At 42.1% G+C, this 18,960-nt stretch overlaps 1 protein-coding gene across 1 annotated transcript; it reads right to left on the bottom strand.

Moving 5' to 3' along the window:
- Nucleotides 1–14,866, bottom strand: si:ch211-253b8.5 (dysbindin). The gene is made up of 4 exons (XM_061794762.1): nucleotides 14,523–14,866; nucleotides 6,321–6,470; nucleotides 5,964–6,110; nucleotides 1–3,079 (listed from the first exon to the last, which is right to left on the bottom strand). Exons 1-4 carry the CDS (start codon nucleotides 14,563–14,565, stop codon nucleotides 2,793–2,795), a joined length of 627 nt encoding a protein of 208 aa, XP_061650746.1. The 5' UTR covers nucleotides 14,566–14,866; the 3' UTR covers nucleotides 1–2,792.
- Nucleotides 14,867–18,960: the final 4,094 nt, after the last annotated feature.

Genomic DNA, 18,960 nt, shown 5'->3' with positions numbered 1-18,960 from the left:
TATCAAAACCAACCAATTTATTCCTGACAGAGGAGTCTATACATTTGCAGAGCTCTGGGTTCGTAACTACCCTATCTTATCCTTAGCAGATAAAGTAGTCGAACTAAAACTATCTGATTCTACCCCAGACTTATACAATGTTTCAAACGGGCCAGTATGGAATCGCTGTCGTCTGATTGGTCCGTAATCTGACGTCATTGTTGTCCTGCAGAATGATGACCATTTGATCTGGCTCCAGACTTCTGCTCCAGGTGTCGCCTGCAGATGTCGGCTCACATTCCTGCATTCAATGTTTATAGTGGCTCCCCGCAGTTCCTTTCTTCCTTGAGATGTGTCTCCAAATACCCCCCGATGGGGCCAAATACCCCTATACTCCAATACACATTCTCTTCCAAACTAGTTAGAATTACACATTACAATATAAAGTATTCTATATTCCCTTCAACCTGTATAACGCTCAACATCAGTACCTTTTTGAAGCTGGTATGACTAACATGAGTGACTGGCAAATCATAACACCCCCTGTATAACATAACATAACATAACATAACATAACATAACACAGCCTTCTTTGACAGACTTGTAGGACAAGCATTTAAGGCATCCACTACTGTATTTTGGAGTTGTATCTGGAGTTTTCTGTGTCCAAAAGGGAAGCAGGACAAGCTCTAACAAAACGGGAAAAAAAACATCAAGGAGATCATATATAAAAATAATTAAATGACCAATTTTGTGGTAGCTTTTTAAACTTCAGTCATTTTTATTCATATGAGAGCAAAATGTTCAAATCGGAAACAGCATGCAGTTTGATTGTAGGGTTGCAAAATGACCCAACTTAGCTTGTTGAATAACCATTGTATTGTACAAATCTTTAAATCCACAACCATACGCATATAGTCCATCAAGTCTACCTTCAATAAAGGCACACCATTTACCATATAATACTAGTTCGGTCAAGAATTTGGTCACATTTTCTGTTTTCCTTAAACCTTTCTCCATTATACTGATGGGTGGCAATGTATAGACAAGAAGCCCAGTTGGTCTTGTGTTTTTTGAACCTCTCCAGTTCCATTTGTCCCACACCCACTCAAACTTACACTTTGAGATCACAGGCATCTTTGTCCTTCAAAAAGTCATTTCACTCAGGGGAGAGGGACAACATGCCCGACCAAGTACTTAGCCAATAATAACACGTGTCGGTTGTGTTGAGTCATGCACAATGCTGTTGCACAACAGAAAGAAATATAGGAACAAAAGGCATGCATTCACAACTTCAGTGCATTTGTAAAAGTGCAAATATCTTGCACAAGCACACAGCAACAGGTTTTGTCAATACTCAATCAAAAATGTTGCACCTAACACAAAAAAATAGAATATCATTCTGCAGTCTAGGTGACCAGAGCCACAGAGCAGAGACCAGGTTTTGTATTTGTGGTGGAGATGGAAAATCATGCATGCTGCAAAAAATGAGACATGATCTAATAATTAAATGATTTTTTCTTTTGAGGTTACAATAACAGTGCACACATTCCACTGGATTTCAATTTCAACATAGTCACTTAAGAGACAACAGATAAAAGCTGGAATCAGTGAGGTTTGTCACTGTAGGCAAACTGTGTGTGTGTGTAAAATGAAATTTCACTCGTTTAACTATAAATTCGATGCATGCCGCAACATGGTGTGAAATCAACTGGGAAAATCTACATCAAGCCTCAAATGCAGCTTAAGAATTTTATATTATGATTGATGTCATTTCTCTTATTTTTACCACATTGAGTAACAGTCTTTTGTTGAGATCTGTCAGATTGTGTCCATTTCAAAGCCTAGATTTACTACATCAACAATGGCAAAGTATAACTAAAGCCACCACATAGTTTTGGGAGTGATTCAAATGTTACGTTTCACTTTATCAAAAAATAATTCTGTGTAAAAATCTATATTAACAATGGTTCCTCGGAACTTCATTCAAAACTTATGGGGAATTTAGAAAAATAACTACTCTTTACAACAATATGGAAGAAATGAAGAAAATTAAAACCACTACCAAAACTAATGATTTCAGTGAATGCCATTCATCACACAGTGTTGTGAGTAAAACACACCCATCATAATTGTATTTTTTTTTTTCAAAAGGATGCTTTATGGCCACTTATGTTTAATTTTCAACATTACAAAACCTGCTATGACTAAGGCGTGAGAATGAAGTTAACTTTTACTACATTGGAACTGTTTCAGCCAGCGCACCTTGCGCAGTTTGTCATCAAAATGAAAGTTATTTTGACTAAAGTCATTTACTTGAGACTTGCCCACATCAGTAAAGTACAACCTGCGGATGGGCTTTTATGGTTTTAATGTATTTTATTTTATTTTTTTAAACTGCAAAGTGATGATGCACTGCAGCGTTCGTGTTGAACATGGCTGCTTGGTACTTGCTTTGAATCAAAGTCAGCAGGAGGGAGGTTCACCTCAGGCAGCACGCAGCCAGAACATTTAAGTGTGTGGGCGTTGAATAAATCCTACTGTATAATTTGTGTTAAATGTCAGGAAACAAAGAGCAGTAGCTTCAGCTGACATTTTTTTCCATTAACAAAGAGAAGAAAATGTATATTTTAAGTAGTAAAGAACAAACTTCTTACAAAAAATATGCACAAATATTCAAAGGACAAATCACAGCAGGTGTATCATGCTCGGGTTTCTCAGCCAATGTGAAGAGGCAGTAAGAGAAAAATTTCAACTCTTTACACCCTGCCTGCTTGTCTCTAAGTCTAATTCTAATTCTAATTAAGGCTTTGTTAAGATTTAGTCAGAAGGCATCGCTGCTCCTCTTCCTCGTCCTCCGTTTCTTCATCCTTAGTATGGGGAACAGAGGTCAGCAATTGTGTATCGGCGTGGATTTCCTCGTCGTCTGACTGGATTACAGGTGTGTCTGCTCCACCCCCGCTAGTATCACTGGAGCCCGATGATGTCGACGACGTGCGAGACTTTGACCCGTGGTGGACTTCATTTTGCCTTTGCAATGGTGGACACACCCTATAGACAACCTCGGCCTCTTCATCTGCCTCATCTTCGTCCTCCTCATCTGTAAACAAAAGCTGTTCAAAATGCCTGTTCTGTCTTGTTTCGGTTGAGTAGATTTCATTATTTCGTGCCCCTTGAAATGCCTGAATTGAAACGAAATTTCTGTTGCCAGAAAAAACGTGTTTACGTCTTAACTCAATTAACATAAAATGCATAGTGATTCAAAATATCCATCCATCCATCCATTTTCTGAGCCGCTTCTCCTCACTAGGGTCGCGGGCGTGCTGGAGCCTATCCCAGCTGTCATCGGGCAGGAGGCGGGGTACACCCTGAACTGGTTGCCAGCCAATCGCAGGGCACATACAAGCAAACAACCATCCGCACTCACAGTCATGCCTACGGGCAATTTAGAGTCTCCAATTAATGCATGTTTTTGGGATGTGGGAGGAAACCGGAGTGCCCGGAGAAAACCCACGCAGGCACGGGGAGAACATGCAAACTCCACACAGGCGGGGACGGGGATTGAACCCCGCACCTCAGAACTGTGAGGCTGACGCTCTAACCAGTCGGCCACCGTGCCGCCATTCAAAATATGTCTTCAATAAAATGTGTAACTACAGTACATTTATGCAATTGCACCAGTTGAAATTTCAGGATTAGTCTAAAATTAATTGTAACCTTTACAGGTTAATTTAATTTGACCTTGTCTAAACATTTGAATGCAAATGTCCAACTGTTCAATGTTTCTGTATGTTTTACAAAAAAAAAAAAACTTTTGGCTCAGAGCCACATTTAACTTTAAAATTTGATAGACGGGTTAGGCCAGCACCAGGTGCATTCATATTTAAAAAAAAAAAATCATAAAATGGCATTACAGTGTAAATACAGTGTTGTTGATCATGTAGAGCCAAAGAACACTTTCTTCAAGAAACTTCAAAAACTGACGTTGCTGAAGTAATCTCACTCGAATAAACCTAACAAGTTTTACAACTGGCCTCACTTTGTTGTCAAGCTGCAATATTGATTTTACACACAACAAGGCTTCCTAGTGCATTATGTAGTGTCAGAAAATCACCTCCTGCTCAGGGGTTTCCTCTTTCACCCTCTCCTGGATTCTATTGAGCAACCCACCGATTTTTCTGGTCAGATTTGGCAATCCATCTGTGGTAATGTTGGCGAGCGAGATAGCACTTGCCTCTTGATGAGCCCCGACAAGCTGTCGTACAAGCCCTCTCCCTGCGTTTTCAGTTATAAGGATTACATGACCAAAAGCTCCTCTGTTTTCTCAAAATTTGCATGAATCCTCCTGATAAAAATTAAAAGCTGGGCAGTACCCGTCCGTTCATCAAGTTAATGTGTGAAGGGTAAGGGTAAGGCCTAACCCTATTGCACTTAGCAGGGCGCCACAAACTGTCGACAAACCCATTCATTGTGTATGTGCTGCGACGGTGCGACGCCGAGGCAGACAGCACGTCCAGTAGGAGAGGGTTTGGCGGAGTGATTTGAGAGTGCTAATAGCAATCGACCAAATAGAAAGCTCTAGGGCGCAGCCCTACCACACATGCTCGTCACCATATTACTTTTGTCTAAAATAAATAGAAACACCTAGAGTAAAATAAAAATATTTTTAAATATATGTACATCTAATTTTAGATGAGCAAGATACAGTAAATAGTACAGTGGTACCTCAGGTTACAAATTTAATTGAGCCCATTTGTAACACTGTTCAACATTGTTCAACGTTTTCTCCATTTGTGGATAATGGCGCTTACCATGGTACACTAAAGTCCTAAAGCTTTAGAAATTGCTTTGTAACACTTTCCAGACTGATGTCAATTACTTTATATCTCATTGCTTTGGATCGTGACATTTTGTCGCAGCTTTTTGAGCCAACTTTATTTTGTAAGACAGTTTCTATCTAAGTGATTTATTTTTTGAAGAGGTCTGGAGGTAATCGGGGTTGGGTGAACTCAGCTTTTCAAAATATTTGATTGGCCACAGTCAATTCCTGATTTTACAAGGGGAGCAATTAGTTTTTCACACAGGGCCAGATAGCTTTGAATACTTTTTTCCCCTTAAAAAACAAAATCACCATTTACAAACATTATATGTTTACTTTGTCTGATATTTGTTTGATGATCTTAAACATTAAAAGTGTGGGAACTATGCAAACTAATAAGAATTTGAGAAGGGGGAAAATACTTTTTCATAGAACTGTATACTGTATATACAGTATAAATACTGGTCGGGAGGGGCACGATATAATTTACACAGTATATACAGTGTAAATTATATAGTGACCCTCCCGACCCCCAGAGAAAATTCCACCAGCCGCCTCTGCCAACCAGTGAGAAAAGCTTCATGTTACTTCCTGGTAGGCTGCTAAGCAACCATTCCCAAATATGGGCAAACTTTCAACGGAGCAGTTTCGTCTATTCATCCTGCCCCACGGTGAACACCAAAATACACAAGTTCAGTGTGAAAAGGCCTTCATAGTGCATTCATTACAGTATTTAAACATTAATGTGCTTGAAGTTCGAACTTAGTGTGAGCGTCATCGTTTAGTCATTACATATAGGCTTAGGGTATAGGAGAAAATGAAAAAGACATTCACTTTCACTTAGGGTTACCCTAATGTGAAATATTCTATTTGTGACTCATGTAAACCATGAGGCAGATTTTATATTGAATCACGTCAGTTGTCGGTTTATTTCTGTTTACGAAACTGTCCAAAAAATAACTTAATGTACATTTTAATAACAGTAATTTTCAACATCCATTGAAAAACATGTTTCGCCAAAGTTTTTTTCTCTTTAGTCGAAAAACAATACTGGATAAAAACATAAAAATTCACCAAATTTTGAGAATCGTGCTTTTTACGAGATAGCGGTATAGCTTATTTCTTTATTTGAAAGTGTGTTGTTATATTTAGTTAGTCTGTGGACCTGGTAGTGGGGATGATGCTAGCACTCCCTCATCTCCTCCAGAGTTGAGGAACACATCAAGGGCCTCTTGGTCAGCGATGTCCATCAGGTCCATTTGCTCCAGCACATCCACGTTCACCTCCATAGACGAGATACTTCCCATGGGGGCTGCAAACACAAATTGTGTTATGAAATGTTAATGTAATATGAAGTGTGATAGGCAATGTGTCCTGAATGGCTCCACTAAGGCTTTAATCTATTTACTGTGTGTTCAATTGGTTAAATAGCAACAAATGTATTTTGTTATAAAATTACAAGTTTGCTACAGTGTGTACATTTTCCTCTTAAATCAAAGCCAAAGTTTTCACTGTCACTCACGTTTCCTGCTGTCAATCTGCAAGTGAGCTGAGGGCAGGTAGTTATCCACATCTTGCTGGCAGACCTCCTCAAAAAAGCGTTGTCTCTCCCTCAGCTTCAGATGCTGTGTAGAATCATTGTTCAACACTCTCTGGGAGTTGTCTGTCTCCGCTGAACAATGAGAACAACTCAAGCTTTAACACATGTGGTAAACACTAACAAATGGCCTTTCTAAGGTTAGGATCTGGATTGTAGTTTTGTTTTTTCTCCCAATGCTTTTGGGGATTAGTGATGTTTGATACCACCGATATTCTTTCTGGTACTGAGTAAAATTCACGCTGGTATCAGTGGTGCATCCATCCATTTTCAACACCGCTTATCCTGGTTAGGGTCGCGGGGCGCTGGCGCCTATCCCAGCTGACTTCAGGCGAAAGGCGCCCAGTCAGTTGCAGGGCACATATAGACACGGACAACCATTCACACTGTCACTGAGTTGGAACTGAACCCACGCTGCCTGCACCAAACTCAGGCGAGTGTACCACTACACCGTCAGTGCCTGATATCAGTGGTACCGATCCAATACCGATACTTTGTACAAATACACCAAATTTAGTAAATCTGAATAAATAGTGCATACAATACATACCTTAATTTCTCGTGTATAATGCACATTTTTTACCCCCAAAAAGTCAAGAGTGCGCATTATACATAGGTATAGGAGAAAATGAAAAATACTTTCACATTTTACCAATGTATACCGCCATCTAGAGGTTATGAAAAAGTTGTCAACTTTCATTCCACTATGCCAGCGCCCCCTAGAGGTTATGAAAAAAGTGTAGACTACACTTTCATTCCAATTTGTGAAATATTGTTTTGTTTTTGTTTTTTAATACAACTGATGACTGAACAACAACCATCATTGATTTCTTTATGGTTATGTTTTGTTTAATGATAATGATTTTTTGAAATGCTTCACAGTTTAATTTGAATCCCATTAAAAAAAATGTTTAAGTTTCGCCAGGTCCTTCATGTTTTCTTTAAAGAATTGTACCCATCTTACAAATGGGCACAACTGTGTGTTTTCTATTTACTAAATAAAAGTAGAGCTGTAGCGGCACGGTGACGACTGGTTAGAGCGTTTGCCTCACAGTTCTGAGGACCGGGGTTCAATCCCCGCCCCCGCCTGTGTGGAGTTTGCATGTTCTCCCCGTGCCTGCGTGGGTTTTCTCCGGGCACTCCGGTTTCCTCCCACATCTCAAAAACATGTATGGTAGGTTAATTGACAACTTTAAATTCCCTGTAGGTGTGAATGTGCGTGCAAATGGTTGTTTGTTTGTATGTGCCCTGCGATTGGCTGGCAACCAGTTCAGGGTGTACCCCGCCTCCTGCCCGATGATAGCTGGGATAAGCTCCAGCACACCCGCGACCTTAGTGAGGAGAAGCGGCTCAGACAATGGATGGATGGATGGATATTATTATTCTTATCCATCCTTCCATTTTCTTTCCAGCTTATCCTCACTAGGTTCACGGGCGTGCTGGAGCCTATCCCAGCTATCTTCAGGTGAGTACACCCTGAACTGGTCGGCAGCCAATCGCAGGGCACATAAAAAATTCACACCTACGGACAATTTAGACTCTTCAATCAACCTACCACACATGTTTTGGGGATGTGGGAGGGAACCCACGCAGGCACAGGGAGAACATGCAAACACCACACAGGCGGACCCCCGTCCTCAGAACTTTTAGTTATTTAACCCTTAACATACAATGGATATACCGGTAAAAACTCTTCCCACCCGTGTTCAAATGCCAGGTTTTTGTGATATAATAAATGAGACCAAGATAAATCAGATGAAAACTTTTCCCACCTTTATAGTGACCTACAGCCTCTAAAACCCAATGGGAGAAAAATATATCTTTTTAATAGGGGAAGTAAAAATAAATACTAAATAAATAAAATAAAATAAAAATAAATACTGTGATAAAGTAGTTGCACAAGTGTGCACGCCCTGTTGTAACTGGGGACGTGGCTGTGGTCAGGATTAACCAATCACATTCAAAGTCATGTTAAGTAGGAGTCAGCGCACACCTGCTACCCGTCCCTGCGTGAGTTTTCTCCGGACACTCCAGTTTCCTCCCACATCCCAAAAACATGCATTAATTGGAGACTCTAAAATTGCCCATAGGTGTGACTGTGAGTGTGAATGGTTGTTTGTTTCTATGTGCCCTGCGATTGGCTGGCAAGCAGTTCAGGGTGTACCCCGCCTCCTCCCCGATGACAGCTGGGATAGCCTCCAGCACGCCCGCGACCCTAGTGAGGAGAAGCGGCTCAGAAAATGGATGGATGGATGGATGTTTTTGTCACATTTTGCGGCACAAGCTATGGTCTGCAAAGAGCTTCCACAGCATCAGAGCTCTCATTGTTCAAAGGTAACAGGAGAAGCGTGCAAAATAGTTTCAAAGGCATTAAATATACCATGGAACACCGTGAAGACAGTTATGATCAAGTGGAGAAAAAATGGCACAACAGTGACATCACCAAGAACTGGACGTCCCTCCGAAAATGATAAAAAGAGACGAAGGAAACTGGTCAGGGAGGCTGCCAAGATACCAACAGCCACATTGAAGGAGCTGCAGGAATTTCCCTGTACATAGTGGAACATCTGTCCTGCGGTCTACCTTTAGTATGATGCTATGCCAAACTGACCAGCATTGGTTGTGTAACTGTGGTACATTCTCTTCAACACTGTGTGCCTGCCCCCACTGGGCTGCATGGCCTGACACTTTGACTCATGTCACTAGTGCTCTTATTCATTTGTGCATGTGTGTGTGTGTGTGTTTGTGTCTGAATGTGTGCACTAGTATATGTTCGTTTTACTGCTTAGTGAGTGAGTGCCCATGAATGACTTGCATGTTTACACAATTTAAGCAAATGGATACTGCTTGAACAGTTACAAAATTAGCCTTAATTCTTTTACGCATCCAGTTTCTAAATGTCTGCAGACCCAAGTAGATAATCTGCCATACTTTCTTCCCTCATCCCAGGGTTCTTTTTGAGTCCACTGCTGGAATTACGTCAATTCTTTATTCCATCATACACATTATCTGTGGAGGCAGGAAACCTTCCTGAGGTTGGCTCTTGGTTGTTGTTTTTTTCACTGCCAACCTTTTTAAATTGAATTTCATTCAGATTGAACACTGGACGTGTGCGTTACTACTTGATTAACTTGTTTATTATTATTGTCGTTATTATTATTATTATTGTGCTATAATCATAGCAACTCTTAAGGTAAGGTACAATGCTGAAGTCACTGTTACTTATATCAATTTCTCAATGAATGTTCTTTTATGACAAGAACACAGTTCTCATCAATTACCCCCAATCTTAGTAATATTTCCACTCACCTTCAAGAATATTAGATGCACCTGTGTAATCTAATGATGTTTTATCTGTGTTAATTTAACCATATTTATTTTAATTATTACAGTTATGATTTACAGTGGTGTAGAATTGCACTGTATCTCACCAAGAGGCGTAACCTGTTTTCATTTTGCTAAATGTGGGAACTTAAATATTACAAACACCTCTCACCACACAAAATATTACAAACACCTCTAAAATGCTGTGCAGTTATTCAGCACATTCAAGCCAGTGTACAACAACAGCAACAGTAAATCAGTAAATAGCAAATCACTATCCATCCATTTTCTGAGCCTCATGTCCTCACAAGGGTCGCGGGAGTGCTGGAGCCTATCCCACCTATCATGGGGCAGGAGGTGGGGTACACCCTGAACTGGTTGCCAGCCAATTACAGGGCACACATAAACAAACAACCATTCGCGGCTCAGAAAATGGGTGGATGGATGCCTTCATGTGTTTCTGCAAAGATGCATGCAGTAGGCTGAGTTATATAATTATTATTAGTTTTTTTTGCAGGTCACTGATGGTGTAGTGGTACACTCGCCTGACTTTGGTGCAGGCAGTGTGGGTTCAGTTCCCACTCAGTGACGGTGTGAATGTGAGTGCGAATGGTTGTCCGTGTCTACATGTGCCCTGCGACTGACTGGCGACCACTAATGGTGGGGACGTCCCACCGGGAGGAGACCCCGGGGACGACCCAGGACACGCTGGAGAGACTACGTCTCTCGGCTGGCCTGGGAACGCTTCGGGATCCCCTCGAAAGAGCTGGGGATTGAACCCGGGTCCTCAGAACTGTGAGGCTGACGCTCTAACCAGTTGTCCACCGTGCCGCCTATATATATATATATATATATAATTGCCCTGTAATTGGCTGCCGACCAGTTAACAGTGTGCCCCGCCTCTCGCCCAAAGATAGCTGGGAAAGGCGCCAGCACGTCCTTGTGAGGACTTGTGGTACGGAAAATGGATGGTTGGATGGATGAATGCCAACTCTGCTATAGTATAGCATGGTTATATAAATGTAACGGTTTCAGATTCACATTCTTGTATGAACCATAAAATGTCTGTTGACGTTCAAGGATATGTTCTCTAAGACCATTTCTATTTGAGAAATTTATTTGAGCAAATGAATTGATTGCGTTGGGAGGGGCTTCAAGCCTTTCTTGTTCATGGACACAATGGATTAATTCCTTGTTAGGCTGCTACTTTATCCTGATCTGGAACTGAAACACAGGTCACATGGAAAGGATTTAATGTGGTGGGTCAAGGAAGAGAGAACAGCTGGGATGGCTGCTGTCAAAGTGTTATGTGCTGTCAAAGTGACTCAGCATATTGAACGACATGACTTAAAAAAGTGTGTCCAGTGCTTGGCTTTCAGTCCACTGTGGGACGTATGGGCGTATGCAACAAGCCGTATTGTGATTTTATTTTGTCATCACGTGTCATCAACATTGAAATTATTGTATCCCCACCCACACACATATATGTACTGTGTTTATACAGCAGCATGTCATTCAACATTGACCAGCTACAATGGTGTTAGTCGTTGTATTAGACTATCCATCTATCTTATGAGACTCAGTAATTTCAGGACACTTGTGATCTAAGACAGGACCAATGGCTTCAAAATTCCTTCTCTGTCTAAGCCCACAGTGAATCATAATAGCCTTAGGCTTGCTCTTATGTAATGCTTGTTACAGTTCTTCAGCTGCACCCTTCCATAATGCATCACGGAGCAAGACCTACTGCCTTCTACAAGTACGTTTGCTAAGAGACAGAAACTGACAAGACTATCATATGGAGCATTATGTATCCTGAACTGTTCTCAATAAAATTTCAGTGATTTCATGGAAATGCTTCACTGGGTCTGCTGACCTCAAATAACTCTCATTCAGTGGAGGAGAGAATGAGGCTAGATGTCACATTGTTTACTCTGATACGTTTCTTGGAATAAATACATAATACATTAAAAAAAAATGTGTACCAGATGAGAGACCAGTGTCAGGTACATATTTCGTGTTCATGTCATTTTCATATTTTGTTTCAGTGCAGCGGGCACAGTGGGCGACTGGTTAGCACATCTGCTTCACAGTTCTGGGGACCCTTAGGTTTGAATGTGAGTGCGAATGGTTGTTTGTTTCTATGTGCTCTGCGATTGGCTGGCAACCGGTGTACCCCGCCTCCCGCCCGAAGATAGCTGGGATGGGCTCCAGCAGCCCGCGACCCTAGTGAGGATAGGCGGTAAAGAAAATGAATGGATGGATGGATGGATGGATGGATGTTGCAGTGCTGATTTACAGTATAAGCAATCTAATAGAGAGTGTGAACATGTGACAGGTTGGTCGGTTAAGTTTTCTCACTATATGGGGTAAGACGTCAAACTGGATTTTGCAACTATTAAAGCAAGGACAAATTTATTGTTGTTCTCCTGTTTTTACTTGAAAGTGAACATTGAAGTCAGGCACAGAAAACGTTTATATTTAAGCCTTAAAAAGTTGAACATTATCATTGAACAAACATAAAATATTATGCAACATGCACTGGATTAAAGTCCTTAGGAACTGCTGGGCCGTAGGCCATGGTTCTCAGTCTCAAATACCTGCTTTATCTTTCTTAAACTAAAAAAGATTAAAATTAAGTACAAAAAGAAAGCTTTGCTTCATTATGAAAATACATGTGACTAACCCTAAAATGACATTGTGCCCCAAACTACCATGTTTGCCAATGCTAGCTGTAGTTTAAAGGTAGCTCAAAACAGAACAATGACAAAGGTATGACAAGATGCTTTTATATTCACTTTAAGTCCACATGTATCACTGCTAGGATTTTTATCTGGAGGACGCCTATTTTAAAATATAAAGAATAAACTTTTATTACTTTGGGTTGTGCAAAGTTTGACTGGCGTTCATCTCAGCTCACAATGTGTGATTCTCGTCTCAGACAGGACACGACCCCTGACCATGAAAAGGAAGAAAACTAGTATTCTACTTTTTAGACCTCTGGTGGAGAAGATATTTGCATTATGACAACTTACCGATGTGACAATAAGCCCTGGTGCCCCCTCCTACAACAGGGATATTGGGCATTTTGTTTTTGTTATTAAAGCCAACACTTATTGCACGTGACACATCAGTGCCACATTAAAGCCTTTCATTTATTTCCTTATCATCTTGGCCCATGTCCCTACACGTCTTTGTTGTGATCAGACTGTCAGCAATTTACAATGCAAAGGAATGTGGTTTAAGATGTAGACTTCTTGCATGAGGCATTATGTTTTATTATAGGGTCTTTCCAATGTGCCTCAGCCACCTTCAGAGTAAGCATTATAATTGTTCACCCCAGTATTCAGCATGTACTCTCGCTGACTGCTCTCTGTGATGAAAACAGTCCTCTACATGCGTCATTGGCTGCTCTGTGTCATTTTAATGGTGCAGTCATAGATCAAGAGACCTAGGAACTGCACTGGGAGCATAGAACAAATGTTCCTATTGAACCAAACAGTCACATGATAAGGCTTTCAATACCCTTGTGACGAGTGGTAAGAAATCCCATGATCGCTTTTGTGTCTTCGTGCGAAAGTGTGTTTTTATTTGGGAGAGAGATTGTACTTTGACTCCATGAGCAGTCATATTTGACAGCTCATGCATCTACAACCCCATTCCGCCTAGCTGACCCGCAGCTTCTATTTCTCCCCAAGGGATTAGTGAGGGTGCAACTCAGCTCTCAGCAGTGTACGGTCTCATCATCTTTAGGTATTACTGCTATGAGCCAATCACTCCCCTCTGTTGGCCAAGCAGCCATTGCAGACCATCAAGCTTAAATCATTTATGTGTGAGATCACTGCACCACAGCGGCCACCACTCCCACCATGATATCCCTCAACCCCCCACACCACACATTCCTAGCTCTAAACACATTGTGTATTAATCAATTAATCAATAAATCAATCAAATCACCCCCATCATAGTTACAGTATTCAGTGTACCAATACCTCCATCATTCTTTGTCTCCAGGTCCAGATCCCTACCATCCCCATGATGATTGCATCTTCAGCCTTGTGATCATACTGTGTATTACCAGGCCACTTCCAACCACATTCCCAAGCCTTGAAAGATCATCTCTCGGGCTAAATGCAACAATGACCGCTACTATTCCTTATTGCTTTCCATCTGAAAGAGTGGGCTTTTGGTAGGCTTCACTGGGTTTATGTGATTGCTCGACTTTCCACATTAATTATAATTCACCAGCATACAGAAAATATCCATTAAAGAGGCAAAAATATAGCTCACTTGACATTTTAACACTATGACATTACACTATGAGGTTGCTCCTGTCAGACTCAAGGAAGTAGTTTTGACTTGCAGCAATTCTGTTATCAAGACATATTTAGATTGACATAACTGGAGCAACAATACATTCATGGTATTAAAGAATGAATTGTTGATGGGTTATTTAATCTATTCTAATCAATATTGTTTTTTAAAAATCATATATAGAACAGAGGTAGTATTATGTAAAAGCACCCAGCTCCAGTTGTACACAGCGGCTGTCACAAAGTTGAGCAAACATCTTTTCACAGAGTTAACTGGTTCTTATGGCTCATGGTAGGCACAAGCATAATAAAGTAATAATAAGTAATTATAATACCCTCTGCTCATTTAGAATAAAGAGCTCCATATAGCTAAAGGAAACAAGCTGCATTAGTTGAAGATGGAAAGACCCATATGGAATATTAAGCATTACGCTCGTATTGTGCAGCATAATCTCTCATTCAAATAAAATAATACGAGTTGGTTACTTACATGCCAGATGTTTGTTGTGTTTGGAAGACCCTGTAGATGACATGATGCAGTGACGTAGCAGTGTATGTCAGTTTGACTTGTCACCTCCTGTCAAGGCTACAGGACAGGATGCTGGTACACGTCGTAGCAGATCATCTAGTCATTGCATCTCTACACTTTACCACCAGGCTATTCCAACTACACGTTTTTTCCTGCTCTTCCTGACTCCTTCTCCCCCGTGTGATTGCCCCAGTCGTTCTTTCTAGGCTCCCTTCACATTGCTTCACACTTGCATCCTTATTACCCCCCCTACTCTCTCTCTCTCTCTCTCTCTCTCTCTCTCTCTCTCGCTCTCTTTCTCTCACTAGCTCTCTCACACACATAGAGTGTCTCGCACACTGTGCATAAACAGGGTGAGTGGTAGTAGACATTGTGGCCTGTACCAACTGGTAATAACAAAAGGGTCATAGGATCAATAGGCTTTTTACATAAAAATGTTTAGGAACACACCATGAACTGTAATATAATTGGAGACCTGTAATGTATAGTAACTCCATAGTATTATTAAATTAGCTCACTGAAAGAAAAAAAAAAAAAACATTTTCACGTTATTTTTTGCAATGCCTGTTCACATTGTTATCCTTTATTAGGTCAGGGCTTTCTTACATACACTTGCCACAACAACATCCATAACTTAATGAGAGCTACTACAAGAGTGGTATTTATTTATTTTTTTAATCCCAGATATGTTCCAAAAACAGTTGGGACCAACAGTTGTAAACATTATACAAATATTTACGATAAATATCCTTATATATATGGGCAACACCGAGAATAGCCAAGCCATAGACTCCAGGATTGTGATGCGGCATGGAACGATAGCCAATTAGGAAGTTACCTGAAGTTTAGACTGTTGCCAGACTTCAGAAATGGAGGTTGGAAATTGTGTGCGCAAATCTTCTATGTTGGAAAGGAATGAGACTCAAGCAAGTACTGCGTTTGAATAATTTAACCACAGCACATCTAACATTTAAAATTAACAAACTTAACTAAATGCACATTAGTCAAGCCCTTTGCCCAAAATCAAAAATAGGCGAGTGTACTCTCAGCTTCCAGAATCGAGTTCCCAGAAGCCCTGCAGTAGAGTCTGACTGAATGTCTTCCATCTCCTCTTCTCAGTGACGAGACCAGCCCTACTTTGGGTAAGCTCAAGTTGTAGTTCCTTCTTGCATTCCTCATGGATCACAGATGCAAACAGCCATAGGCATCCACCGAGATGCTCTCCGCAGAAGGAGACGTCCGATAGGCAAGCCTGAGGAGCTGCATGGATGTTCATGGCAGCGCCACAACCAAAGCCAGAAAGGAGCCATCGCTGGAGGTGGACGGTGACCGCGTCAGAATGACTAGGAGAATGTTGACCAGGATCCAATGGCAGATAATGAGAGCTGTGCCAGCTAGCCAGCCAGCTAGCTAACTAGCTAGCTAGAAAGGAGGCAGCTGGTCCCAGCCAGCAAGGATTTACGGCACCGTGACAGGTGCAAAACCAACCACTTGGGTTCTACCTTTGGCCACAGTACGGCGACAGATCCTGGTTAAAGTAAGTAATTTTAAAATAAAAATAATAACTTTTCTGGAGGTAGAAGTGGCAGCCAAAACTCCCCAGCATACTGTCTTTCCAGTACAATAGAAAATAAAATAATCACATTGAATTTTTCATTCGTTGGACTATGAAATCTCTTTATTTTAGAATAGTACAAGGAGTAATGATTTGATTCTGATTCGGAATCCATTTGTTACTGTCACCACATCGGGATTTAGAAGGCGAGTCCAAGCCCTAACTACTAATATTTCAAAGAAGTAGCAACTGATTGTGTTGCCAATGTGAAGTGTGCCGCAAGTCATGCACCACAATAGAAATGACAAGGAGAAGAGTTTAAAACCACAATGTCATTATCATATAGGCTAAGATCTATCATACCTTCTTCTGTTACGACTACTCCTACTCCTCCTCCTACCGAATTACCCCATGTATTTAACCTCGTGTCTCATTCTTTCTGGTCGCCAGTTCGTTGTACCTTGTTGTCACGTTCCAGCATTCCTTGTTTCCACTTCACCGACTCCTAGTAAGCCTAGACCCTGTTCTGATTATTGACCTTGCCTTTTTGCCTCACGTTTTTTGCATATTGTTGCATTCTCGGATTGCCCGCCTGTGTACCGACCTTTGCCCGTTTATGAAACCTCTCTTTTTGAAACTGTCTATTTGAATAGGAGTCATGCATATTGGGTCCAGTCCTTTGTTCCGTTCATGACAGAACGAACTGGCCATAACATGGACCCAGCAGACTCCGACCTGGTGCACAAAGCCCTTCAAGCGCAGGATCAACGCATCTCGAAGCAGGATGAGCAGCTTCATCTAAAGGAACTGTCAGAGCATCAGGACACTATGATGAGACAGGTGGCCTCACACTTTGAAGTTCTAATGAATATGGGTCAGAAGAAGGAACCAGCTAGCACAGCACCCAATGCCACCACTGTACCACCATTTCCATGTGAATCATTCACCATGCTGCCACCTGCCACCTCCGCTGCTGTCTGCCCACAGCTCTCTCGACCGGAGAGGTTCTCTGGAGATTCTGGGAATATTAAGCCGTTCAATACTCAGTACGAACTCCACTTTGAGCTGCAGGCAGCTGCCTTCTCCACCCAGCGGGCAAAGATCGCTTTTGTCATTTCCTATCTGACTGGTCGTGCGGAGGCGTGGGCTACTGCTGAATGGAGCCGCAATTCCGCTGTGTGTCATTCTTGCTTGGACTTCTGTTGTAAAGACTATGGAGCAAGTTTTTCAGTATTCCACACCAGATCATCAGGCAGCTCACTCCCTTGTCACCTTACAACAAGGCAAGTGCAGGGTGTCAGATTACGAGATTGATTTTCGCATTCTAGCAGCTGAGAGTCAGTGGAACAACAGGGCACTACTGCCTGATGCATTTTTTCATGGACTATCCCCAGCCGTCAAGGATCATTTGGTCCCCACTAGACCTGCCGACCGACTTGGATACTCTCATCGCTCTCGCCATAAAGATTGACAAAAGGCTTTTGGATCGCCAGCTGGACGGAAATCGGTGGAAGAATGCGCCACCCCGCACTTGGAGGACGAGCCTCGGTGACCAGCCAAACCAAGGCAGATCCCCTGCTGCCAGTCTCAATCCACTGGCTAGCATCACCACGGATGAACCCATGCAACTGGGCAGGTTCCGTCTCTCCCCTGAGGAACATCAACGCCGGCTGAGGGAAGGGCGGTGCTTCTACTGCGGGCAGTTGCGTCATTCCGTGAGCAACTGTCATGTCTCTGCATCTGGGTCCAACTTGCAACCTGAATCCTGACAGCATAGTCTGGCCTGTCATGGACCCAGCGGAGACGGATCCCCTTCGCCAAACAGTTACCTGACAGAGCATGCTTTTGGAGCAACACGACCAAACCCTCACCCTGCTGATTCAAAAGGTACGTGACTTCACACAAGCTCTCACATCCCTCCAAAATCAATTTGCCTCACTTCAAACTTGCGCACAGCCGCCTGCTGCAGCATCCACCGCTCCCACTGTCCCCCTCACCCACATAATGCGTGAACCATACGTACCCGCAGCAGCCCCTTACGACGGCAATCTAGGGTCTTGTCGCGCCTTTTTGGTCCCGTGTTCACTTGTGTTTGAACAGGAACCGCATTCACCCCACCTTCCATGTTTCCCTGATAAAACCGGTTTCTTCCAGTCCTGTAGCTTTTTTTACAGCTTTACGGAAACTAAAATCGAGCGTTACCTCCGCTCCGGTCCTCACTTTGCCAGATCCCAAACAGCAGTTTGTTGTGGAAGTTGATGCATCTGATGCCGGAATAGGAGCATTGCTCTCCCAGAAATGTCTCAAGGATGGTAAATTACATCCTTGTGCTTATCTCTCTAAAAAACTGACTCCAGCCGAGAGAAATTATGACGTAGGTGATCGTGAACTGCTCGCTGTCAAGGTGGATTTGGTGGAGTGGAGGCACGGGCAATAAGGGGCTCAGACTCCGTTTTTAGTACGGACAGATCACAAGAACCTTGAGTATCTTAAGTCTGCTAAAAGATTAAATGCTAGGCAGGCTAGATGGGATTTAATTTCATGTTATCCTACCGACCTGGTTCTAAAAATGGTAAGCCAGATGGTTTATCACATATTTTCTGCAAAGAGAATTCTTTGTCCGACCCTAAAACCGTTTTGCCCAAGTCATGTTTTATTTCTGCTTTTGTTTGGGACATTGAAACTGTGGCAAAAGAGGCTCTGAATAACACTCTTAGCCCTGAAGATTGCCCTGAAAACAGGCTTTATGTGGTCGCCACCTTAAGAGTACGAGTCATCCACGGGGCTCACACTAACCGGACTGTATGTCACCCAGGCATTGCCAAAACACAATCAGTGGTCGAA

The sequence above is a fragment of the Phyllopteryx taeniolatus genome, chromosome 1 (assembly GCF_024500385.1).
Source record: "Phyllopteryx taeniolatus isolate TA_2022b chromosome 1, UOR_Ptae_1.2, whole genome shotgun sequence".
Lineage (NCBI taxonomy): Eukaryota > Metazoa > Chordata > Actinopteri > Syngnathiformes > Syngnathidae > Phyllopteryx > Phyllopteryx taeniolatus.
This window is presented reverse-complemented; position numbering and strand designations above follow the sequence as displayed.